This window comes from Mya arenaria, chromosome 9, assembly GCF_026914265.1.
Source record: "Mya arenaria isolate MELC-2E11 chromosome 9, ASM2691426v1".
NCBI lineage: Eukaryota > Metazoa > Mollusca > Bivalvia > Myida > Myidae > Mya > Mya arenaria.
The window spans coordinates 3,186,561-3,214,442 of NC_069130.1; the positions used below are offsets into that span (position 1 = coordinate 3,186,561).

At 33.0% G+C, this 27,882-nt stretch overlaps 1 protein-coding gene and 2 long non-coding RNA genes across 7 annotated transcripts; 1 reads left to right on the top strand and 2 right to left on the bottom strand.

Annotated features, from left to right (window-relative positions):
* Positions 1–27,386, bottom strand: LOC128202813 (pleckstrin homology domain-containing family G member 5-like). The gene is made up of 14 exons (XM_052903965.1): positions 27,324–27,386; positions 26,999–27,094; positions 26,432–26,482; positions 25,297–25,446; positions 23,902–24,016; positions 23,183–23,325; positions 21,884–22,021; positions 20,891–21,010; positions 20,593–20,725; positions 19,939–20,051; positions 19,465–19,642; positions 19,261–19,431; positions 1,110–1,824; positions 1–369 (listed from the first exon to the last, which is right to left on the bottom strand). Exons 1-14 carry the CDS (start codon positions 27,384–27,386, stop codon positions 360–362), a joined length of 2,196 nt encoding a protein of 731 aa, XP_052759925.1. The 3' UTR covers positions 1–359.
* On the bottom strand, positions 4,059–10,455 carry LOC128202656 (uncharacterized). 2 transcript variants are annotated; one of them, XR_008255778.1, is made up of 5 exons: positions 10,318–10,455; positions 9,170–9,246; positions 8,755–8,836; positions 7,847–7,977; positions 4,059–6,765 (listed from the first exon to the last, which is right to left on the bottom strand). It is a non-coding gene; the product is annotated as an uncharacterized LOC128202656 (long non-coding RNA). The 2 variants fall into 2 exon arrangements; XR_008255779.1 differs by having other exon boundaries at positions 10,326–10,340.
* On the top strand, positions 10,559–16,788 carry LOC128202657 (uncharacterized). Of its 4 annotated transcripts, none has more exons than XR_008255781.1 (4): positions 10,559–10,595; positions 13,510–13,592; positions 13,924–14,047; positions 15,603–16,787. It is a non-coding gene; the product is annotated as an uncharacterized LOC128202657 (long non-coding RNA). The 4 variants fall into 4 exon arrangements; XR_008255780.1 differs by having other exon boundaries at positions 10,560–10,595; positions 13,510–13,621; XR_008255782.1 differs by lacking the exon at positions 10,559–10,595 and adding an exon at positions 10,625–10,642 and having other exon boundaries at positions 13,510–13,621; positions 15,603–16,788.
* Positions 27,387–27,882: the final 496 nt, after the last annotated feature.

The window sequence follows — 27,882 nt, forward strand, 5'->3', positions numbered from 1 at the left end:
TATAAACTTTTCTGCTGTAAAAATGGATATGATGTTTAATGTACATTAACATTCATTTTATAACAAAAATGTAACAGTTAGAAATATTAGTATATAGTAACAATTAATAACTATATATAATATTACCTGCTCAAAAAACAGTACAATAATAAATGCATATAGATATTCAGTTAATTATTTGAGACATTTTCAATGTGTATATAAAGATTCTAGAATATAAGATGTTTATGTGGTTTCCATAGCGATGGTTGACAACGATGAGTCAGTTGTAAGTATAATGGTGAAAGTGGGTGGGGTACAGTATCACAGATGAGATGTCATGACTACCAGCGGGGGGAGGTGATTGGAACAGCCTCGCTCTAAACCTCACTGAAAACATAAAAATAATTATATATAACTAATGTAATAATACACATTAGCTTTTATATTACAAATAATGTAATAATACACATTAGCTTTTATATTACAAATAATGTAATAATACACATTAGCTTTTATATTACAATATCGTTAAGGCTTATGCTGTTCTTTATTAATTAAAAAAAACTCATTCTTATTTTAAAGTGTCAGACATCATTTTTATTTTATTTTATATGAAATGTGAAAAAAATGATTGTTATACTGACTTAACATTCTCAAAAATTCAAATTAGCGCTCCTAAATAAACATTATTTTAAAATGTGACAGAAAATACTATATTTGCTGAAAAGTGTTAGTTAAACGCTACTGATTTATTTCCGGCCTGGATTTCAACAATTCTGCTAAAATGAATATGATCTGGGACGAAGAACAAAACTTAATTCTACTCCAAGGTATGCTGCAGCTCTCCTGATTTTTGTTCATAATATGTCGGTAATAAGCTTTAAATAGCTCATGTTTTAAATGTTACACGATTATAATCCAACAATTAACAAATATTGACTTGACTTGATTTTTTTTAATTATTATCTTGTTTCAAAACCATTTTTGTGGAGCTTAAAGCAAAATAATAATATAGCAATTTCAAAATGTAGGAAAATACATTTTAAAAGATTAGCAAAGAAGATTTTAAAAATCAAGTTTTATAATTATAATACTACATGCATATGAACATGGTATAATTATCTTACCTGGCCTCAACATTTGAGCTCAGTAACAGCTGTTTCTTCATTCTCAACAGCTTAGCGTGCGATAGTCTGATATTCGGGTCCTCACAGTATGGCGAATCGACCGATTTTATGCCATCCTTCATCTCTCCAATTTCCCCCGTATTCAAATCCTGCATAAGACTCACGATATCCGGTGTCGATTTTGACTTTGTGTGTTGTGAGCTATTGGTGTAATAATCAATATCGTCTTCGTTCATATCATGAGGTATTTGGTGATCAAAGTCGTTCATTTCGAGGTCACTGTCCACTTCACAAATGTCACCATCAGGGCTTAAGTGGAGCGAGCCCGTCGAAGATACACCACTAGAGCTTGGAATACTGCGAATAGAGTCTGAGCTCATAACCTTAGATTTAAGCACACCCTGTTTATCAGACCCAATGTCCCCGTTTGGAAAATTCCAACTGAGGCGTTTGTGTATACTGTTATCACGATCCTGATTTTTATTCAGCTCCTGCGCAGCGTCAGCTGTGTGGTAGCGTTTCTCTGTCCTAGATTGCCGTCGCTGGTATAATTTTGACTTCATGTTCACGTCAACAAACTCTGGCAGACTTGACATGTCACTTTCACTCGTGCCTGCCGACACTGACAAACCGGGCACTTGGAGTTTGTCATCTCCGATATACTGGCTAAACACAGTTGGATCAGATTTCGAATATTGCACTGTTGCATGTCCACCTAACAGTGAATTATTTGAATCTAGAAAAAAATATTAAATCTAGAATGCTTAGACCAAGTTGAGATTGATATCTTATATCAACACAGTGCATAGACTCTATACACTATATGGATATGCACGATACACCGTGACAGTACATACACTGGCGTTATATTCTATACCAGTATATACTGTGCACGGTATATATTCTATTCATTCTCAGAGGTGTTGAAGCAGTGCTTCAACACCCCTGTTCTCTATACAATGTATACAGCCAGAGATTTTGAAGATTTACTTCAACTCCTCTGTTATAGTCTATATACATTGTGGAAGCGTGCACTATACTCTATTCATTGTCAAGAGGTGTTGAAGCAGTGCTTCAACACCCCTGTTCTCTATACAATGTATACAGCCAGAGATTTTGAAGATTTACTTCAACTCCTCTATTATAGTCTATATACATTGTGGAAGCGTGCACTATACTCTATTCATTGTCAAGAGGTGTTGAAGCAGTGCTTCAACACCCCTGTTCTCTATACAATGTATACAGCCAGAGATTTTGAAGATTTACTTCAACTCCTCTGTTATAGTCTATATACATTGTGGAAGCGTGCACTATACTCTATTCATTGTCAAGAGGTGTTGAAGCAGTGCTTCAACACCCCTGTTCTCTATACAATGTATACAGCCAGAGATTTTGAAGATTTACTTCAACTCCTCTGTTATAGTCTATATACATTGTGGAAGCGTGCACTATACTCTATTCATTCTTAGAGGTGTTGAAGCAGTGCTTCAACACCCCTGTTCTCTATGCAATGTATCAACCAGAGATTTTGAAACTTTACATCAATTCCTCTGTTATAGTCTATATACATTGTGGTGGCGTGCACTATTCTCTATCTGTAAATTTGAACCTGTGTTATAGTCTATATACATTGTGGTAGCGTGCACTATACTAAACTCATTCTCAGCGGTGTTGAAGCAGTGCTTCAACACCTCTGTTCTCTATTCAATGTATACAAACGGAGATTTTTGAACAAAAAATGAAGAAAACTGCACAAAAATAGTTTTGATGAATTTATGTCATATCAGGCAACATATTTAATATACTTAAATCATAGAACAATTATATGGCGCAAAAAATGATTTTTGGGGTAAAATGTTGGAAAAATTAAATGAAAATGACAATTTATGAATTTTGCCAATAACTCTGCCTAATTTTGCAATAAAAACACCAGAACTACTGCAGCTAATATATATCATTTAACATTATTATATATTATATAGAAACACAGTTTTTTTTTAAAATATGATTTTCGGGGTAAAATGTATGAAAAATTAAATGGAAATGAGAATTTCTGGAATTTGCCAATAACTTTTTCAAATATTGCAATAGAATGACCAGAATTACTGTATTTCATAAATATTACAGTTTAATATATCAAAAGTAAAGAAACTATGTAATTTTGTGAAATGTGAATTTTGGGGAAAATGTTTGAAAAATTAAATAAAAATGAGAATTTCTGAAATTGCAAATTATTAGCACAAATTTTGCAATACAATGACCAGAAATTTTACTGTATTCAATAGATACTATAATACAGTATAACAAACCTAAAGTGTAGAAACCATGTATTGTGTGAAGTGTGATTTGGGGGGTAAAATGAAATTAAATAAAAATCGACACACAGCAGTTATCAAACAACACAAATAAACAAAAATCATTTATGTGCATTTTTCTGAAATTGTCTCCTTAATTTTTGAAGCTCTGCATCAATCCTCTGTCAAATCAACTAACCTTGTTCTCTGTATTCATTTATGATGATCCCCTTTTAGTTAATAAATCTTTTGAAATCATTGAAAATTGACCTTTTTCTCTGTCACCTGTATGTCGATGAATTTTATAATGCAGATATTTGCCAGACTCGCAAAATTCATAACAAACCAAAAGCCCAAGGCATTTTTTCAAGAATATAATGCGACAGTCACTTGGGTGTGGAGCCTTGCCCAGCAACGTCTACATTTTTAAATTGTCATAGCCTAAAATTGCCATTTCCCGACATGCCAACATTTAGACATATCCAACATGATAACCCAAACTAAGGTCTCCCTAGGCTAAATACTTTTCCAGCTAGACACTAGAATTGGACCTACAATATCGAAGATGTCCATAAAACCCAATTCACATAACAGGACAGGAGACCAGGACAACCAAAAGACATGGTTGTCTATGTTATAAACAAACAAGACTATGCATTTACCATAACTGTATCTATTTTGAACATGAACAGAACATTAGTAAATTTAATCCTAAGAATCTGATGTCAATAATCCCGTACATGTATGTATATCTATGTCCATCAATATGATAAGAAATGGAAGTTTCTTCTAAAACATACACAGAAACAGCTATTGTTCATATAAACCATAACATAAGGTGTCTTATAATTATGTCAACAAGAGCTGTCTTTGGACAGCACGCTCAATTAAATGAGGCTTTGTCTTAAAAATGAATACAATAATGATGTAATATGTGCCTGTCGAAAGCAATAAAAAGAGTCAAATTAAAAAGTTAACTAGAAATGCTGCAATGCAACAAGAACTTCAGCCTTTATTGTGAGATTCAGTTTTAAATGTATTAAAACTGAAGTTATTCAGTACCAAGCATTTTTCTATTTTTAGTTACAGTGACCATGACCCTAGGGACCCAAATCAAATATAAAAATGAATGGAAATTTTGCCTTTAGACAGTTATTAAATGGTAAATAATATTTGACAGTTATCTATGTACATCTACATTTTAACTTTAAAAAGGTTTCCTTGACATTAAACAATCATTTGTTTTTATAAACAAAAAATTAACAAAACAATGTGGCGAACAGATCAAGAATCTAGGTTTAAGAAGTGACATTTCTAGAGGCTTACCATGTGCTCCAATATGTATGGAACTTAATAACCATGGTTTTATTGAATTTATACTGTCATATAGGATAATGTGCATTATAGTTAACAGAACACTCAAAAGTACAATGAAACATTTAGGTTAGAAGTTAAAATATAACAATAGAACAAGGTAACTAAAAAAAAATATAGATTAAAAATAATAATATATGATTTGCATTCATTTAATTCATGTTTAAAACAAACTTTTAATAATGAGCTAGCTCAATTGTTACTAAGCAATGTGCTTTATTGCTCACCTCAGAACCAGACACATTATTTGTTTCAATAATATGTTCACAAGATTTTATTCACTAAAATATGTGCCTAATTATTAACTTTTTACATGTTATGCCTTATTTGTTGTAAAGTCTTGCTGGCTAAGTTGTGATTTATGATGAGGAAACAATACCTCTATGAATAGCAATTTTTAAGGCTTTTAATACTTGATTTAGTGACTCCTGTTTCATCTTACCTACATTCATTCTTTAAGGAGGGCTTGGGAAGAGAATATGGCCTATAAAACTAGAACATTTTAACCAAATTTCATTCATATAAAGTGGAACTTGAGGCCACTCTAATCAAACACATTTTGACCAATAAACAAGTTTCACCTAATATTATTTAAATGTTGACGAGAATAAATACTGACAAATATCATGAAAATTATATATATAGTTTCTGAAGCATTTACAGTTTATATTATTAGAACAAACAACCTACATGCTTTTTGTCCAACCTGAACAGTTATCAATCTCTACTAAGATTTTTTTGGTAAACATATTCTGGCCAGTATGAATAAAGACCAAAGAGACAAGAGCTGTCACAGAGACAGCGCTCTCGACTATTCCGCTGCTTTTCAGTGAAAGGATTGAAAAGTTTTGGCGAAACATGCATGGATCACTGTTAGATTAGATTTCAATGCAATACATGATGTGCTGAGATATTAACATAAATGTGGTTACATGCAAAATTTTAACCAGAATTTTTATCTAACTTGATTATTCAATTAGGTTGGGTGGTTGTATAAAGTCTCAATGCAATTCATCCAGTAGTTGCTGAGATATTAACCTATGTGTGCTTACATGCAAAACCTTAACCAGAATTTCTGAGTGAAATAATAAACGCAAGTATTTGCATTAAATGCAAACTATAGTTATATAACTTGGAAAATTAAGTAGGTTGGATGGTTGAGTACCATTGTATCAAGTCTCAATGCAATACCTCAAGCAGTTGCTGAGATATTAACCTTAGATATAATGTGTGCTTCCATGCAAAACCTTAACCAGAATTTCTAAGTCAAATAATAAAGGCCTATTATTTACATTAAATGCAAACTAGAGTTATCTTACTTGTTTAAAAAAGTAGGTTGGATGGTTGAGTACCATTGTATCAAGTCTCAATGCAATACCTCAAGCAGTTGCTGAGATATTAACCTATGTGTGCTTGCATGCAAAACCTTAACCAGAATTTCTAAGTCAAATAATAAAGGCCTATTATTTACATTAAATGCAAACTAGAGTTATCTTACTTGTTTAAATAAGTAGGTTGGATGGTTGAGTACCATTGTATAAAGTCTCAATGCAATACCTCAAGTAGTTGCTGAGATATTAACCTATGTGTGCTTGCACGCAAACCCTTAACCAAGGGGTGACACCGACGCCGACGCTTGGGTGAGTAGTATAGCTCTCCATATTCTACGAAAAGTTGAGCTAAAAATGAGTCCCCATACTAAAGTGTTAACGCTGTATGAAACTGTTAATAAAAATGAAGGACAGACTATGATCAATCACAATAGTTCAACATGAGCACTTTGTACTGTGTTGAGGTAAATGTTAATCATCCAACTTATCTAAGGGTAATCTATTTTCAAATCTATAATGTATTTGTCTGTTAAAAGTTAAAATTGGTATATCATTCCAATTTTAGTGAATCTTTATGTGACGGATGTCTTGTCCATTAAGTTGCCTTCAATGAAGATTTTGAAGTCAGACTGTCTCTTGTTGGATGTGGGGAGTTTTCTGAAAGAAAAAGGAACATTAAGCAATACATAAACACAGTTCCATTGTTGGCTTCAAATATTGAACTATTAAGGAGCTTTTCATTCATTTGTGCCATTGGCTTCAATGTTAAAATTTGATAGTTACCCCATATAAGTATCATTTGAAAGGGCTTTGCATACTGATTACTTATATGTAAAATCAATGACAAGAACATATTTTCACCTTGAAAAGTTATTGCTGGCATCCCAAAATCACATTATTGTTCATCAGATACATTAAGTTATTATCTATCTTGCAAAAGCTCTATGGTTGATTTTGAAATATGATAGTTCTTATACATATTATATCTTAATATTACAAATTAGCCACACTTTTTGTGATATAGATTTTATATATATGCACATAAAAATATGTAACAAAAAATATACAAATAAATAAGAAACGATAAAAACACACAAATCTTAGTTTATTTTACATTGATAGATAGTTCATATAAACTTTGCTAAACACAGAAAGAAAATAATTGTTTCTATTACAGGATTTGAACCTGGACAATTAATTTTAATGTCAATGAGCATATTTGAGCATGATCACAACTGTGCATTACAACAAAGGATAACATTGAAAACTAACAAAGGGCAACTACTACAAAAAAAATCTTGAGTTATGGTTTCTGTGCACTGCACTTCTGCTAAATGAGATCTATCTGTACATATTTGAAGTTTGAGATCAACACCTCAAAGACTTTTCAAGTTCTGCTGCAGACAAAAACTCAGTATGAAATATAACAAAGGGTTATTACAAAAAGAACTGTAAACAGAGTTATGGTCCCTTAACACTGCACTTCTTCTCAATAGGGATCTATCTGTATATGAAGTTTGAAGTTAATACCTAGGGGATTTATGCTCAAGATTACATTCCGTGCACACGCACACACACGTGCACAATTACACAATTACTGTATCCACTTTGCCTTTTGGCAAGGGATAATCAATAGTTTAGTCCTCATCATCAGGGTCTTAAACAAACATGATGAACATAATCATAGCATGCATAAAACAGTTTACAGTTGTATCAAATCTGGAATAAAAAACTGTACCTAGATGAATTTGTAACAGGTGGCAATCAGTCATCACTTTCCTGTTTCCTGTTTCTCATTGTGTCATTCCTGTATCTCATTGTGTCTTAGTTGGTTTAGTACAACTCTGGCCTGGTCCACAATTGCAACAACTGAAAAACAACTGAACGATTAGCAAAAGAGAACTTATACCTTAAATGTACATAATATATTGCTACTAAAAAATGACTCATACTGTCAAACACTTGTTTCCATGAAAAACTACAGCTATCACCTATTGTAATAAGAGGTTTCACTGAGAGTGATATTTGCTTTTAAGCATACAGTAACCAATTAGGCAATAATTTTAAAACTGCCAAGCACAAAATAAACATAAGAAAATAATCCTTAATATACCAAAAACAGAATAGTGTTTTGTTAAATTAAAGTAAAAAATGAAAAAAAGTTATGAAGAGAAGAAAAAAAATAAAAAAAATATAAAGATAATAATCAAAGGTTTACAATTCTTTGACTACCATACACAATTTAATGATTCATATGCACAGCTATTTTTCTTATCACGTCCAATATGTGCATGAAGTTTGAAGTTAATACCTCAAAAACATAGAAAAGTGAAAGAAAAATAATCAAAGACCAATAACTCTAAAATACCATAAACAAAAATGTTTTTTGCACAGCACTTCTCCTCAACATATTTAATATGTGTTAGAAATCTCAGAAGCATTTGGAATTATGGATAATAGAAGACTTGTCCAAATGAACCCTAACCATCAAGTGGTAGGAGTATAATAGCAGAGACAAATCATACATATGTCTTTATATTTAATATGTCAATGTATGTTTGAACAGAATAATTATGTAAATTCTCATTTCTTGGCTTACCTCATATTTATATTGTTATACATAGAATTAATCCAAAGAGAACTTACCATTCACTGACAAGATTTCCTCATTATACACAGGAGTATCTTCATACTTTTAGAATCTCTCCATTTTTCATCTCCATGGGAACTGCAATGCATAACACATAAGAAAGGAAATCAAACAATTGCATTTTTTAAAACAATTTGTAGAGAAAAATAAAACATGACTTCAGACACATGCAGAATCATTTGCATTTATTTTAAGCAAGTTACAAGAGTAACTGTACCCTATGCCATCTGAGTAAAATCTGCATGCAACAAACATGTGCATGCAAAATTGCATGGACTTTCATTTATTTGCTTAACAGTTTCAATTAAACCTAACAACCTGACCAAATACTTGAAATATCTTATACTTGAATACATTATGTTATACTAGTAAATGACATTGAGTACATGTAAATATGTGTTAAAAATCTACCTTTCAAATCCAATGCTTTCTTTGCATCAAAACGTTTGTCTGTTTGCCCTTAAATTGGTCCCTCAAGAGTATCTGGTCTGAAATAAATATAAAATTCACCTACTTTTAAGCTAAAATTAGCTATAATACTAACTTGGCTGATCTTAGGAAAAATGAATCTTAAAGCTGCACTCTCACAGATTGACTGTTTTAACATTATTATTATCTCAAGAGAATCAATGCCTTTAATTGCTAACAATAAAACAGAAGTCATGTATTGAGAAATCTGCTTATTATTTCATTTTTCTGAAAGTGTTCAAATTTAAGTCACAGAACAACAATTATGAACGTACATATGAAAAACAGCTATCTGATATTTTTTCAGCAGTTTTAAATCATGGTTCGCGGACATAATTTATGCACTAACATTGCATGATTCATTCCATGATGAAAAAAAAAGTTGTCAGAATGGTAAATCTGTGAAAATGCAGCTTTAATAACAATCCCCAACAGTTCCTCCCAAAGACTTGTTTAAAAGGGGCTGTAATCTGTTTAATGAAATAGCGGAAAAAAAGAAAATTGACGCAAACTGACATAAACTTGGTATCTATGTGTACAATGCATTAAAACTTACTAACTGAAGTACCACATAATTTACAATAAAAAAAAATCGCCAATATATTACAAGTTAGGTATAAAGATTAAATATTCCAACTGTTTAGGATAAGCCTTCATAGCACAGTGGATACAACACTGGACTGCAATTTTGGCGACACCGGTTCCAACACATTCTCTGACTTGATTTTTTTTTTTTACATTTTGCATTTTGGTAAAAAAAAATTACCATTATGATATCAAAGATCAAAAGATTTTTTGAATAATTGTCCTGAGATTCTTTACAGAATATTTTTTTTTTTTTTGGGGGGGGGGGGATCCGCTAGTGTGGGTTACTCCCGTAAAATGAACTGAATTTAATTTGGTGCAAAGCTCTAATAAAAATTTGTGTATTCAATTAAATTCATAAAACTAATTAATGTAAACAAACCATTTGCAACTATCCCTGAATAACTTTTAAATGATAGTGATTATTTTCATTTGCATGATAACTAAGAAAATATAAAATAACACTTGAGTGTCCTGTATGGTATCCCGATATAGTCAATACTTACAACTTAACATGTGCAGGAATCAGGAAGGAGTTCCATTCTACCAACTTAATACCATTCTTATTTGTCGTCTTCTTAACCGGATGCTTGAATTTTTGTAAACAAACCCAATGAACCCTGCATCGTTCCACTAGACTTTCTCGCTTAATATTTACGCTCGGTTGTGCCTGTATCGAAGAAAATGAAGACCAGTCCAAAACATTGCGTCATTTAGTATTTAGCACGCGCGAGAGAGGTTCAAACGGGTTCAAAACATCGAATTTGACCGACACTGAACAGAGGTATATGGCTATTTTCTTTGAAAATATAACACTTTCTAGTTCAAAAGGTAATTGAATTTATGTAGATACGTAAACAATTGACAGTTTAACGAGTATATTTTATTGATATAACGAAGTACTCCTTAAAGCTGCACTCTCACATACATGTATTTTGACAACTTTGTTATTTTTTATTTTTGTCTTGGAGTTTGAATGAGCCAGTTTCTGTGAAAATTAATATATGCAAATAAGTGATATAAGCCTGCTGACATATTCCGTTAAAAAAAATGTTTTATGGCTAAAAGTGCTACTAACAGTTGGAAGAAAAATGCATAAAACATCATTTTCTTAAAGCTGCACTCTCACAGATTGAACATTTTGCCAACTTTTTTATGTTTTATCTTGGAATGTACTAATTTTGGCGAAAATCCATGGAAACCAGTTATATAAGACTGCTGACAAATATAGATCGCAAATTTTTATATATACCAGTTCAAAAATTGATGTTTTGTTCATTTTTCTAAAACGTTTATTAACGGTTTTAGCCATAAAACATTAATTTTCAAACGGAAATATGAAAATCTATGATCTGGTTTTTCGTAAGCAATCCTATATCATTGGTTTGCAGATATTTATACAAAAATTTGCTCTTTCCAAGACAAAAAATAAAAAAAGTTGTAAAAATGGTATATCTGTGATAGTGAAGCTTTAACTAAAATATATATGCAATCCAATGTTTTTTTAAGCAGTCTTGTGTCACTGTGTTTCTTGCACTTATGCATTTATTGGCTTGTATAAAGACAAAAAATAAAACAGTTGTCAAAACATTTAATCTGTTAAAGTGCAATGTTTATTTAAATATACTTGATGCTTGCCTCAATCATTGCCGCTGACCGATCATCAGATGACAGCACCAACATCCAACAATGCAGCGATATTTTTAAAGTCTCTTTCACATCATTCTGTATCCTAATATTTTAATTTATTTAAGATAGTTGCTTATCAAGATGTTGAATGCATATTTTACAGCCTTTTAGGCTTTAGAGTGTATTCAATGTCATTTTCAGAAGAAATATCTTGATCGAAGCTAGGAACAAGCTCACAACTGGCATTAGTGAGTCATGCCTGTCAAAACTAATTTTGGGGTACATGCATGTGTCTTTTAAAGTAGTACAGTAGACATCAACTTTACAATGTACATGAATACATTGCATTCATACTTTAGTTATTTATGTATTCATGTACATTGTAAAGTTATTGTAGATGTAGATCGTGTCTATGAGAACCAGCCGTTCAGTTAGCTCAGTTGGTTACAGCGCCATGATAGTGTTCCAGCAGTTGTTGTTGGTTCAAGCTCCACACTGGGGCACTTCTCCTCCCAGGTTTACTTAAATGGTGGCAGCGGTACATGGCAGGAGTGCCTCCGTCAGCTTTAAACTACAGTCGAAACTCGATGGCTCGATATTCTAGGGACCAGCCAAAATACTTCGAGCCTCGAGAATATCGAGCCAAGCGGGATTGCTTACAGAATGTTATTTTTTTTATTATTCGTTACAAAAAGTCTTGTTTACCTCGTTTGTTATTGGCTATGCTATCTCCGCGAAAGAAGAGTATTAATTGGGCATAGTTACACGTCTTAAAGTTCGTAACATCACTTATTCGATACTTAGAAAATATTATTTGATTGTTTTTATTAATTATAAAAATTATGCGAAAACAGCAAACAAGTAATTTTAAACAGTGGGTAACAAAAACCTAGCTTATTAGTTATATAAGGATGCATTGAAATTTATACATGTATAACAATTAGGGAAAGAACTTAGATAAAGTGATGGCATGTTTATTCAAACTGTTAAGTCATTCAAATTTGATAATAATTATAATAAATTGAATTAATTTTTATCGATTAGCGCCGTGTGCTAAATGAAGCCAACAAAACAAATCAAGGTGTGAGGTTCTTACCTGAACCCGCGAAAATGACATCGACCCAAGCAAACAAAATTGTGAAATTCTTACTTGGAACCGCAAAAATGACTTCGAGCGTGGAGAAATATCGACCCTCAATATATCGAGCCATCCGATCAAATTTTATATGAACAAAGAGTTAAACAAAATCGGTTCTTTTAATCTGGTTCAAGCCAACGAGGATATCGAGCCATGAGATATCGAGCCAACGAGTTTCGACTGTAATATATATATAAAGGGTTAATGGAGAGGAGTGGAGTGTATTGTGTGTCACTGTCAGTGTGTAAGAACCAGCCGCTCCGATGTGGAAATACTTGTACCATAAGTCATGGTTTTTAAGTTTATTGTTTAAAGTTTCATTTTCTAGTTTTGACCTTAAAGGTGCACTCTCACAGATTGAACGTTTTGACAATTTTTTTGTCTTGGAATGAGGCAATTTTTGCGAAAATCCATGGAAACCAGTTATTTAAGACAGCTGACAAAAAATTAGATAGCAGATTTTTATATTTAAGTTTTAAAAGTAATGTTTTATGCATTTTTCTTAAACCATTAGTAACGGTTTAAGCCATAAAACATTAATTTTCGAACGGAAATATAGAAATCTGGTATATCTGTGAGAGTGCAGCTTTAAATTTTATGATTTAATGACAACTGCCTTGAAATAGATACCTGATTTAAGCATTATGCCAATGTTTATAAATTTCTATTATATTTTACTGTGAAATAATGTAAATATATACATATAATTGTTTGTGTTAGTTTAAATTTGCTTGATTTATCATTAACCTAATTATATATTCTTTCATTTTTTTTTGTATTAACCCAATATTATGTCATATAATATATCTATGGGTATATAATACCAAGGTAAACACATGTATACAAATCACTTATTATTATGTATAGATAGTTTTTATTTCCATGTAACTCATTTGCCTACATACATTTTGGAAAATGTGGTCCATTACAGATAAAACCCAGATGTATACATGGCCTGGATTTCCATATTATGCTGCCCAGAATAAAAGACGATGCAGTCCAGATAAAAACATTGTATGGCTCAATAATCTTTACCAAACTTGGTAAAAAAAACTTTGTCATATTATGAGAAATCCCTGTTTTTTTGTTAATCATCTTCATTCACAGTATATGCAATTCACCAAGCAACACAAGACTTAAGTTAATGTCCACTTGACACATTTCTAGTATATTTGGCTTGTACATAAACATCACTTTTTCATAAGAGAATAAATCTCATGTAGGACATTTAGATTGCTCTAGAAATAATTGCCAAGATGTTTTGCATTTGAATCATGTTTAAAGCATACCCAACATTATTTGCATTTATTGTGTTCATGATTGTGTTGTATTCTTCCTTTTTAAGATGCATCAGATGAAGTCTTTGACTTTCTAGAAAGGGATTTTGTAAGCTAGTACTGGACATGAAGACAGTCACTTGGAAATGATGATTGTGCAACAGCGGTTAAACATATGCAATACATCATATGGTAATTTCTTTTCACCTCAATGAATATTTAAGTGACCTACCCACAAATAAAGTGATTCTCTAATAGTTCCAATTTCCACTTTGATTTTGTAATCTGGTATTCTTCATTACTACTACCCGTAACTGGTATCTAAAAATAACATTATAATATTCATCAATAATATCATAAGACCATGTGAATATTCAGTAATTTATATATGTAATCAATTTGTTTTTGTGTATGTGGTGTTTATATGTTGGAGTTTGTAGTTCATTGTCAGTGATTTTTTTATTGTGAAAAACTCCATTTTCCCCAAAATTAAAAAAATTACATTACATTCCGGATTAAAATAGCAATGAATTTCTTGAAATATAAACAAAATCTTGACAAGTCTTACTCTTTCACAGCATAAGGTATGCATAAAAAAGTTAAAAAATGTATATTTGCCATTATATAAGCAATTTTGGCCTGATTTTGTATTTTTTCCAAAGTTGACTTTTTACCGAATTTGCGAGGTACATTGTACAGGCAGTAAAAAGAATTCATAATTTTTTTTATGAATGTTGTTCAAGTTTCGTCCTTGGGGTCAAAGTTGTCCTAACCAGAGTTCCCCTGTTAATGATAGACTTCTAGAACAAAAATTGATACACATTCAAATCAGGCAATGACTTCTGCAGTAATGTATGAATTCCTTAGAAACTGATGTCTAAACTAAAAGGTATTTAGTTTCAAAGATTATGAAACAAGTTGTTACAACAATATAATAATCACCTTTTGGCAGGATGTTAAGCAAGGTTTTGCCTTGTTGAGGAAATCGTAGACCTCGTAGTACCCTTAAGGAACCCACTTGTCTAACTTAGTGACTTAACAATCCAAACTCACAATGTCTTCCTTAACAACCACTTTATAAGCAACCAAGGACATCCTTATCAAATACTTCATTTACAGCAGCCAATGACTTCCATAAAATATGATGACTTCCTAAACAATCCTTGGCTTCTTTATCAACCAATGATTGCCTTAGCAACTACCTTCATCCATAGCAACAAATGAATCCCCATTCAACCAATGACTTCTATAGCATCCAATTCCTTCCAACGCATCCATTAACTACCTTTATAGGCACCAATGCCTTATTTAGCAACCATTTTTTCCTGAGCAACAGCCAACATCCATAGCAACCAATTACTTCCTTAGTAATCATTTACTTCCATAGCAACATTCTGGTTCATTACCGTAACATCCATTGACCATGGGAACAACCAGCTTACCATAATTCTCATTTCTGTTAACAAAGAGCAGCCTTCTTTGAGGAGTCCTTATCAACCATCAAATAACACAGCAACCACTAACCTGCTAAGCAAATAGCAACACCTTTCATAACCAGTTGTTACCTGACTGACTTGTTCATGGTCATTTTAATCAGGTGACCAATTAAGGGCCATGCTGGCCCTTTTGTTTTGAATGTACATTTCCTTAGCTTATTCATTTAATTCAGCAAATGTATAAACATAGTGTACAATACTTTCAAGTTTTGTCATTATTATATATTATCAATGTTTTAATTTTCAAACAGGTGACCAGACAGGGAGGAAACTAGGGAAATGGTTATCCACCAACAGCCCAAGTGCTTGGTTGATAAGAGGAGCCACAGCATTAAACATTACTGCACAAAGTGGTGTGCTTTGCTAACACTTATGATTGTGATTTGATAAAAAAGCAATGAATGAACGCTCATTATTCATAACTATAACTAAAACATTGATGTCAAAAGTTGTCAATTTTCAACATATATAGTATTTGAGATCCTGATCTATAGTTGTGTGCAATGGATTATCAAACAAAAACAAAAGAGTGGGCAACAAAATGAATAGCATAATGCACCAGTCAATTGTAACCACATCCCGCCCCCAGGTCCGGGGACTTTTGACTTTTGGTCCAGCCTACCCCAGGTTAAATTCCCTGAACTGATCCTGAACTAAAATCCCTGCCAAATTCCCCCCGCATCCAACATACCATAGGTAAGACAAAACCACCGCATTCACACCCAGTATACCCCCAGACGGGGGTGGTGGTGGTTACAATTGACATGTGCATTACCCACTACCCATTTACACCAGTAATTCATAATTATATTTGATAGACATGCCTCTTGTCAAAGGTTTTGAAGGGTATGAACGTCAGAACTACCTGCCTATGGCCTTTCAAGATTTTATAACATTGTTAAACTAAAGAAATTATTATTAAGTTTATACTAGATCTTTGTTAAGAGTGACCCCTTTGATAATTCTGGAGAAAAACTATTAGGATTAGGTTCTGTATTTGTCCATAATTTGTTATATGACATGTAAGCAGGAGTTCATTCCTTCAAAGAATTGTGAATCTTATATAATTATGTATTTGACATCTTATGAATTTTATCACATTTTAACCTAGAGGCAGTTCAAATAAATACTGCTATGATTGAACCAATACTGAATAAGGGCAAGAATTCCAAACAAGACAGTATACATCTAGTATCATGTTTGTCTGATAATTTTGAAATCATAGTGATTAAATATAAAAGGATGTTAAAGCTGCACTGTCACTGATTAAGAGTTTTCACATTTGCTTTGAAAAAAATAATTAAAATAGTCTGACTTTAGCATGAATGCCTTCAATCCAGTCATATAAGATAACTCTCAATGAAACAGAATTCAATTGTCTGAAAAACTGCCAAAATTTTCATTTCTTCTCAAGCATTACTAACCATTAAACATAGAGTTTTAAATGGTAATAAGAAAAACTGTGATTTTGTAAGCAGTCTCATATAACTGTTATCAGACATGTGCACAAAAGTTTTTCATTCCAAGTTAAAAATAATAAAAATTCATATATCTGTGAGAGTGCAGCATTAACAATGAAAACAATTATTAAAAATGGTATTTCCAACTGTGTATAATAATGCAACAACAATTTACCTTCTACTAGCACACTGAATTACAAGTTCTGCTTTTTCAAAGAAAACGGGCATATGGGAAGTACCATCACTTCCAGCGATATTTTTGTTGTAGCTTTTTTTATAAGAAAAAAACTGTTCATAGATTGTGTTTTAAGGTGTATGTTTTATAGACAGTACTCCAATTCTCTTTAATATATAATATGTTTGTTTCATTTAAGGCTTTTGTGTGTTTTAGGGCTGTTTCAGACCATTCCTGATATCGTATTTTCATATAAACCCTGCAATCATAATTGCATACCTCTTTGCAAAAGAATAATAAACATTCACGGAAATTAAACAGTAACGGAATTTTTCGAATTTTTCTCAACATAAGAAGAGACTTTTGTATTTTGGCCCAGCTAATGTTATTATATTGTTGACTAACATAAGTTTACAAGCAAATTAACAGGCAGAATAGATAAAGAAAAGATGAGCATGTAGTCTTGTTTTGCATACAGAAGTAAGGGGCTTAGCTAGCCCTTTATATGTGGATTCATAATTGCTAGGTGGGTCTCGGGGCATGCCCCCTCAGAATATTTTGAAAAACATGGTGCATTCTGGGCGCTCTGAGGTGCTTTATTTTGTACTGGAAAATATAAATGACATTTAAAGGATCATGTAGTCAAGTATGCATACTGCAACTTTGGCTGATTTTTTTATGTTTTTATCAGAATCATGTGGATTCATCCGCATACTAGTGTTATATGCAGCTTCACGCCTGGTATCTCAGACAGACATTTTTAGGCTTATGTAGATGTTTGCAAGGCAAGGCTTGGCAAACCAAAGCGCCTGTCGCATTATATTGGTTTCAAAGTGCTTTTGCATGTTGTTTGCAATTGTGCATTTTGCGCGACTGGTAAATATCTGCAATATAAAAACTTAAAATTCATTGATGCCTAGGTGACCAAATTTAAAAAAAAATCATTTCATTTGTCAGACATTGTGCCCCAAAAGCACATTTCACATAAGTATGTAGTTTCTTTACTTAAGGTCTATTATACTGTAATATAAAATATATTTAAAAACAGTAATTCTGGTAATTTTATTGCAAAATTTGACAAAGTAATTGGCAAAATGCAGAAATTTTCATTTTTTTTTCTAACAAATTTACCCTAAAATCATATTTTACAAAATACATAGTTTGTATATTTCAAGTATCTTATAATGTTATATAATATCTGTTTTAAAAAGTTATTTTGGTAATTTTATTGCAAAATTTGGCAGAGTTGATGCTAAGTCCAGAAATTCTCATTTTCATTTAACTTTTAAAACATTTTGCCCAAAAATTATATTTTGTACAATGTGAGTGTATTATACTTATAGTATATTAAATGTGGTGTCTGATATAACACAAAACCAACAAAAAAAAAATCTAAGCATTTTTCTCCCATTTTTCATTTTCACTGGACAAAGAATAAATAGAGGTGATGAGGTGTTGAAACTCTGCTTCAACACCTCTCTATTCAAATAGAGAATAGTGCACGTCACCACCATGTATATAGACTATAACAGGGGTTCATATCTACAGATAGAGAATAGTCCACGCTACCACAATGTATATAGACTATAACAGAGGAGTTGAAGTAAAGTTTCAAAATCTACATTGCATAGAGAGCAGAGGTGTTGAAGCACTGCTTCAACACCTCTGAGAATGAATAGAGTATAGCGCACGCTACCACAATGTATATAGACTATAACAGAGGAGTTGAAGTAAATCTTCATAATCTCTGGCTGTATACATTGTATAGAGAACAGGGGTGTTGAAGCACCGCTTCAACACCTCTTGACAATGAATAGAGTATAGTGTACGCTTCCACAATGTATATAGACTATAACAGAGGAGTTGAAGTAAATCTTCAAAATCTCTGGCTGTATACATTGTATAGAGAACAGGGGTGTTGAAGCACTGCTTCAACACCTCTTGACAATGAATAGAGTATAGTGCACGCTTCCACAATGTATATAGACTATAACAGAGGAGTTGAAGTAAATCTTCAAAATCTCTGGCTGTATACATTGTATAGAGAACAGGGGTGTTGAAGCACTCAACACCTCTGAAAATGAATAGAATATAGTGCACAGTATATACTGGTATAGAATATAACGCCAATGTACGTACTGTCACGGTATATCGTCCATATCCATATAGTGTATAGGTCTATGCACTGCGTTGACATCTAAGATCTCAATCTCAACTTGGTCTAAGCATTCTAGATTTAATATTTTTTTCTAGATTCAAATAATTCACTGTTACCTGTATTTGGAGTCACATTATTAGACACGCGTTCTAAGTCACTAGCACTGGACACCATCACTACCCCATGGTTACCACTCGTCCCGGTCCCAGCGTCAACATACTGAGGCACATGAGGATTTGTCGATCTCGATTCTGAGCTACTTGATGTCATCTCATTCCACGACCTTGATCAATTAATTGGGGAACTGACACTGTCAGCACGAAGGCTGTCAGGTTCTTCGCTAGCGCAGCGTATAAGCTGCAAGAGAGGTAGACCGTCGGAGCCTTCGACCATACCGAGTGGGGTGTAGCCGATAACTTCTTCGGTGATAATTTCGGACTGTGGGAACATTGCCTTATCGTGATGGGCTGATGCCACCTTCGCCTCTTGGAACAGGTCCTATAACAAAGGAAATAGTTGTTAATTAGAATAGAGCAATCAATTGGAGTATAGGAATCAACTAAAATATAGCAATCAATTGGAATACATTTATTGCCAAAACTTTGAAATATATGATCTACTGAATTTCAATAATTTAACTATTAGCGAGAATCTACGAATCACTATCTCTCCTTTGGATTTTTTTCTTGTAAAACATGAACTATGACCTGAAAAATTCTAAAAAGCATCAGGGGAGACAATCAAATGTTTTTCTTTTCTATACCAAATTATGGCACAAGAGTGATGTCCCTTACCTGAGCCTTTTTGATATGTGTGACCCAGATGTGCACAGCGTTCTGGTCGCCATGGAAGGTGAATGACGACACAGGGACGTGGTACTCATTCACGTAGATCAACAGGAAACTCCCTGCAATTGTAGAAACATGCAGTTGTACTTTGTACATGCACAAGATACTAGAATCAGTTCATACAATTTTGTACTTCATCAATTTGCATATAAATAAGAATAATATTTCAATATTAGGCCACAATCAATAAACAGTTTGTTGGTTATTACTTGACCCACAGCTTAAGGTGTGGGTAGCTTGGTAGTGTTTGTTGTTGTTGTTGTTGCTGTTGTTGTTTTTACTTACTTAATTCTGTAAAGAAAAAAGGGAGAGAGAAGTTTCACCCCCAAAGTTGCAGTCAGGTTTACTTTAGTGAGTCGGTTGGGGAGCACCGTACAAATTGTTTTATTTCTTGTGGCCTAACTGTGCCTTTTTCTTAATTGTTCCAAAACACAGCTTTCCTTAGTTGCAACATGCCGTTCATGATGTTACATTAAAATGTGCCTAGTCGTTCTAAAGGGGCTATACAATTTTGATCAGGATAAAGTGGCATGACACGGTAAAAATATTTTTGAATAAGGACAAACTTATATCAAAACCCCAGCTCAGACAAGCCCTTACCTTTGTCTTTCAGTTCATGCGTAATTATCCTATCCACCCTCATCGGAGGTTTAACGATCTTGTATTTGTCCATGCGCTTGTTTGCCTTGCAAATCAGAAGCAGATCCGTAAATAGCAGACATTCAACATCCATCTGAAAAATACAATATGATCATATACAATCAATTAGCCACCATGTGCCCAGAACAGCCCTTTCTATTCCGCCCTCAAGCAGCCCTTTTTATCCGGCCCTGAAGTACATAACTTTATAGAAGTTGCTTAATTCCAATTGCTTACATAATTTTCCTACAAGTGTTACCCTATTTTGGTATTCCTTCATCTTGAGTGGCGACTGCATCACAAGCCCTCGAGTCTGACCGACCGTACAGCCCGGCATTGGCGCTGTCAAGTTAAAGTTGCTGTTGTACGGCTGAATGAGCTAAAAATAGACAATGGTTCGGTTTAAATGCATTGATAATAAAGTTGTTGCTTCTGTATAAACCAGATTACAATTTTTATAATAGGAAAATTTTATCTTCATGTAAGTCATATGCTGGACTAATAAATGTTTTGTGCATACATATTTTTTTTGGTTCTTTTCGTAATGTTACAAAGCAAAGCAACAAAAATTGTTATAAATTAAAGGAAAAATTGCTCCGAATATTTATTCTTGATACATTGTATGAATTGGTCGGTTAGAAACAGTGCCAAATCCTCTGGAATCGTGTCTAGTACAATATTGTATTGTATCTTCAGGTATGCGACAATTAAGCTTGCCATTGTATGGAGCCTTTGACAATAATGTTAAAGTTTGATGCCTGCTGACTCAATATAATTTAGTTATCATTTAAAATGGTAACACTTGCTAACAAATAATACATAACATAAATGACTGTAAACATAATAAAGATAATGTTATTGCATTTTTTTAAGTTCTAACAACTTTCTTTTAAATGAAATTGGACGTCAAACAACCTATTTTGCAATATTCAAAGATTTCAAAAGGTACAGTCAGACCCCGTTAACTCGAACTCCCAGGGATTGGCGAAAATAACTTGAACCTCAGAAAATATGAGCCAACTAGTAATGCTTTGCTTCAGTATAAAGTAATCGGTCCTTTACATCCAGTTCCAGCCAACAAGGAATTTGAGCTAAGACTGTTCCAGCCAACAGGGTTTGACTGTATTTCATAACATTATTTCAAGTATAATTTTGAAAAATTCTTTCTCCACATTAAATATTATTTTACAAGATACCGAAATAGTTTGGTGTCATCAAGCAACCAAAATTCCCATCTTTGTTGGTCACATACCTTAAGACATTCATCATTTGGCGCATCTACCGCATCGTACGGCTCTATCTTGTCCACGATTGCCTGTAGTTTCTCCTCCTCGTGTTGCTGATGTAGCGTTGCGTTCACGTGGTGGACAAACCGATCCACACTGGCTATCTATGATAGAGAGGAACAAATCATTAAGCCTCTTGTTAAACTGGATACTGTTCAAGTTTCATCGAGATACAATCAAAACTGAAGACTGTATCGTGTTCACAAGCAATTGTTTACAGACGTACGGACGCACGAACGCACATACTACGTACACATTACCATCGCCTTTGGCCAGTACAGCTAAAATAGCGTACAAGTTGATGTGAATTTATTTTGTACACTCACAAACAACATTAACTTGATTTATTTTGTCTTGGATTGAACCAATCTTTGAGTAAATATCTGGAAACCTGTGATATAAGACAGGTAACAATATATCAAATCACACTTTATAAAATTTAAGAAAAAAAGATTTTTTCGGCAAAAAATATCAATTTTTGATCGCTGGGTGAGTACCTAAATCGGAACAGTACCTAAATATGGAACACCCATTATAAAAGTGTTTTTCCGATCGAGATCAGTTTATTTACGATTTTAATCAATAACGACGATTGCTTTAGATACAAGTTTCAAAGAACACGATTCTCCAGTAAGTATTTCAAATAATGCAATCATTTAAAGTTTTTAATGTTCAAATGTCAATACATGGCACTCGGGGAAAAGACTTCATGCTTGCAACAATCACAGCATATTGGTGCAGCCTGTATTTTACTGAAATCAGCAAATTTTACTGTCAAAAATGGCAAACAAAAAAACTGGAAATAACATAAATTATTAATTTGCTTAAACGAAACATGGAGAAATAATTTTAAAAGAATACATAAAAAAATAATGATAAAACTGTTCCATATTTAGGTACTCAAGAGGACCAAAATGGCAGTCCTTGACTGTGCGGTTAATAAAGTACTTTTCATGCAGATTGGTAGTATCTTGAATAATGCCATTTATATCAATCAATTGGTCTTGAATCCTAGTATGCTGATGGATAATTTTGTAGTTGTGGTGCAAGTCTAACTAAAAATATTTCAAAAAATAGTGCCGAAAGTGTTCCGATTTAGGTACTCACCCAGAATAGAGAAACTGTGATCTGATGCTTTGTTGGTAAGGTAGTCTTATATCACTGGATCTTAGACGTTTGCACAAAAAATGTCTCATTCAAGGATATTTTTTTTTAAATGCCAAAACGGTCCATCTGTGAGAGTGCAGCTTTAAGAAAAAACGTACCATTTCAAGTAAATCTCTTCTCTGATGGTCATCTTCTGTTTTTCTCAATATCGCCTGGAGGAGAAGCGAGTACTTGGTCAGTCTCTGCATTGGCTTGACCAGTAGATCGGTCAGCTTGAGACGGTTACACCGGCTCTGTGCCTCTGCCCCCATCAAAAACATGGGAACACTTTAAGAAATAGTTTTTGGAATAAAAGATATGAATCATTGTTCTATTAGTCCTACTAGAGCATAGTGCACTCGCTTTTCACTGGGAAGTCTCAAGTTAAGATCTTTCTGAGCTCCAATGAGTCCAGCTTATGGTCATCAGAATGTACGAATGTCATTTGTCTTTTTATATACAGGATAATGGTACAGTTTTGGTAGACAGATAGATTGGTAAGTTGTAGACCACTTCCGATTTCTCTGCCAATTCACAAAGGGGACATTAAAGGTCGAATTTTTGATGTTATATGTGAAGTACATGTGTGTATTATCAATAGTTGCACAATTTGCAATAAGTGACACAAACTGTTAAAATTTTGAAATGCTCAAAAATGGTCAAAGTGAAAAGCACTGCATGTGTAAATTCTCAAATTAACATTATTGTTAAGTCTGTATAATCATTGTCTGAAATCTGAGATCTATGAAGATATTGGTGCAGGATATAAAGTTAAAACACTTTCAAATTAACCTATAGTCATCATTCTTCATTGTATATTTGCAAGAACAAGATACACTTACAATGACAAATGTTTTGAAGAGGTCGTTTTCATTATACTGGGATTTCATGTAGTCGGTGCAGACCTTCTGTCTGGCACAGTATTGCACATAGGGTTGGAAAATATCATGGTACTGAAATAGAAAACACAAGTATGGTCAGCCAAGAAATATTGCGGTGGAAGATTCAGTGGTCAGCTTAGAAATATTGCAGTGGAAGATTCAGTGGTAAGCATAGAAATATTGCGGTGGAAGATTCAGTGGTAAGCTTAGAAATATTGCGGTTGAAGATTCAGTGGTAAGCTAAAAATATTGTGGTGGAAGATTCAGTGAGAATGAATGTCTAGAAACCAGATGATGACTACATTAGTAAAATACAATTATTGATCAGCGAGCCATAAAATATGATCTGGTACTCTTTCATAGAAAGTCATATTGACAGAAGCGCAGTTTTTCTGCCAGTAAATATAAAATCATTTTATATGGTGCCCTCCATCAACATTTGTTTTATTAAAAGATAAAGTTATTTTTTCATCCAAATTTCAAATGAACTTTGTAGGCAATAACTTTTTAAGACATAAAAATTGAGACTAATATTTGTCCTGTTTTAAGATACCTATAATAATAATAATAATAATAATAATAATAATAATAATAATAATAATAATAATAATAATAAAAATAATAATGATAATAATTATATCAATAATAAAAATAAATGATTCCATTTATATTTATTTGAAGTGTAAACTCGTAATGTCCCTTTGATGGAAAATAAATATGAGTTGCATCCCTTGATCAGAAAAAAATCACAATATGGCATTTTAAATTTATTTTATATTTGTGTTATTCTTTATTTACAAAGAATATTCTAGTGTATAAGTTATCAATTGGAAGTTTAAGCAGCATGACAAAGCTAAGTTTGTTGCCCAACAGTATATTAAATATCACAATATATAAAGTTTTTTTAATAAGGTCCCCGAGTTCAATGTTCTTTAAAAATAAGTGGCATATTCATTGTCCATTATTGGTTGCCTTTACGAAATACCCCAATTGCAACCATGTAGGATAAAGACTGTCACATTTAGAACTTAACAAATATCCATATAGTAGTTACTTCTCACTCACTAGAAATGCCATTGTATGAATAAAAGACGCTTAAACTACTCTTTGATATGACTCTTATAATTCTCAGTTCAGGGATTGTTAGCGAAACCCCATTTTCCTAAAGCTATTTAACTAAAAACATTTACAATTTCCCTTTTATATTGAGACCTCGCTGTATCAGAGAGGCGTTGAGGGACATTTTCATAAAGCTGAACAAAATGGGACCTTTAGGCGATACATGATTATTTCAATGTTATATAATATAATATAATCATTAAATAGTTCCAGACAATTACATGTTTCCATACCATATGGAAGCCTTGTTTCATGAGGGAGGGGTTGAGGGGTGTGGCGTTATTCCGCGTCTCCTCCAGGACTTTCCGGAGATGGTTACGCCAGAACTCTGCGTTAGCTGCGGAGATCTCCGATATGTTGTTAAACAACTTGTGAGTCTCAATCTAGGAAAAGAAAATAATCAGTTTTTAGAAGGATTATATCATATATATTATTTCATATTAACATTAAATATATCCCTTTAATCAGCTATAATTGGATATGCATTTAGTGGCACTTCTACTGTCTGGTAATCGTGCTAGATTTTTATGGCAACGACATGGACTGTCTGTATGCAGACTTAGAAGTTGTGGGTTCAATCCCCACCACAGGCAGATAGCAATTTGCGCAATTATTAACTGTTAAAATTTCATACAAAATAACAAGGTGATACCTCACAACTCACTTAGTGTTCTACAGAACTTTCCTCTACTCTGGATCAGCATAATAATTTGAAAATACCAATATACGGCGCTACATTTTCATATCTCCATTGAAACATAAAGAATCACAAGTGCGGTAGAGCAATCAACATTGCTTGTCTGGTGTCTTTTCAGTCAAAAGGGCATGTATTTAAATGATAAAGTTATGATTCTTGCTAAATATGTGCATATTGTGACTTGTAACTTGTATGCCAAGTGGATTTTTTTTTTGAGTATGACAAAGATTTTAGTTTTTACACAATGGTGCAGACAACACCGACACTTAGAGTATGACAACAGCTTTACTTTTTTCTTTGAACACCAGACATATTTAAAGTTTGTGACAATTCATGAATGACAAAGACAACATTTACAGATGGTCAGTGCAAAGCATTTAAAAGAGATAGATCATCCCCAATGCTGTAAACCTTTCTTCATTATTTGTAACAAAAACGGGATATTTGTTCTTCAATTCAATACCCATAATCGTGATTAATCCCGATTAATCAGTCTGTATCCTAAGCCAGTTAATATATTAAGTATTTTGTGAAATGAATCTTAAACATTACACAATTATAGGTCTGAGGGTCATGGAAAAATATCCGCCCTAACAGATCAAAACAGATTAAATATCCATTGTGATGTTTCATGATTAAATAGAATAATTACTTAATTACGAAGAGCTTACCTCGTTTAATATGAGCTCATTTTGTAGATTAAGGAGGACGCATAAAAATAACTGAAAAAGAAAACAAATAACATTATAGACACATCATCAAGAAATATAACAATTTATCATTTAATAATCAGACATCTCAAAAACATATGCATGAAATGAACATCTATATCATCACAAAAATGTTTGAAGGCATTATAATGAAATGAGCAAATTTAAGTTAAAACACATCATATTTGTCACCATTAATTAAATTGCTCATATTAAGCGATGCATTTAAAGGTAAAATGCATATTATTTGTTCAACCATGAAAGTATTATCGGCTCCATGTTGACTTACACATCATACAAGACCTACGTTGCAAATGGCCTTTATATTAGACTTTTTAGGTTTCAAACTTAAGTCCAAATATTGCCCTTAATATCAATAAAAACTTTTAAAGTCAGATATTACCTATACTTACATGGGATTTGACCTGTATTGAGCGAAATTATTACACTGAAACTCTGTCCGCAATTAAGTTCCCATATTGCAGTAAATATCAAGGAAAACTTGAGTCAGTTATGACGCCTACTTACATCGGATATGACTCGTGTCGAGCGTATATACTGGAGTTCTGTCTGTAAAAGTTCCCATATCGCTTTCTGCTGATCCTGTTGGCGCTTCGTCAAGTCCTGGAAAATATGACAGAACAGTTGGATTATTATGATGTGATACATTCTCCAAATCTGTACACAAACTTACTAACCACGTTTCAGAATGCGTTTTGAGCCTCTTAATCAGTTTGGGCATGTTTTTTTAGGCTAAATGCTTTGACATAATTTTGATGGCATTTTTTTTACATAATCGTCAGGGATGTGGCTAGACTATATCAGGTGTGCACACAGCGGGCCGAGATTGTACAATTTCTATACTATAGGTGATTTCCTTTGTGGGGTAGTTCTTGTCTCCATAAACGCTGACCATTCTTAAGTTAAAATTTGGTCTACTTTTTACTGACTAAAAAACAACACTAAAGAAAACAATGTTTACCAGCTTAAATTTGGATAATGTACTATAGAAAAGAAATATATTAAAGTGCTACATTATCTGAGTCCTATATGTAGTACATGAAATCTATACCCAAAATATTATTGTTTTCAATTATTACAATCAATTAGGCAAAGTGATCGCTAGACTGATTTAAAATTAAAGAGATGACCTTAACGTTGATCATGCAGACAGATAGTATGCTGACACCCATTTAAGTCATTAAATATTATGATTCTGATGTAACCGTTAACTATTATCAGTATTTAATTATCTGAAAAACAACAAACTTACAAGTTAACAAGTCTAGCTTTCTATTGCTTATAGGAATGACCTTGGGGCATATTACTGTTGTCTGTCACAATAATAACACAGACAACAAATGACTTTTTACACATCTCCAAGCATCTGTTTGTAAACATGTCAACTGTAA

What these genes read in the sequence shown, in the direction of transcription:
- LOC128202813 (XM_052903965.1), bottom strand. Translation starts at nt 27,386, where the DNA reads ATGGTCAGCGTTTATGGAGACAAGAACTACCCCACAAAGGAAATCACC. An exon ending in CAAAACATTTGTCATTGTAA is followed by an intron (nt 23,326 to 23,901) that starts GTGTATCTTGTT and finishes TGATGGGGGCAG; the next exon opens with AGGCACAGAGCCGGTGTAAC. An exon ending in GAAGAGATTTACTTGAAATG is followed by an intron (nt 22,022 to 23,182) that starts GTACGTTTTTTC and finishes TCTCTATCATAG; the next exon opens with ATAGCCAGTGTGGATCGGTT.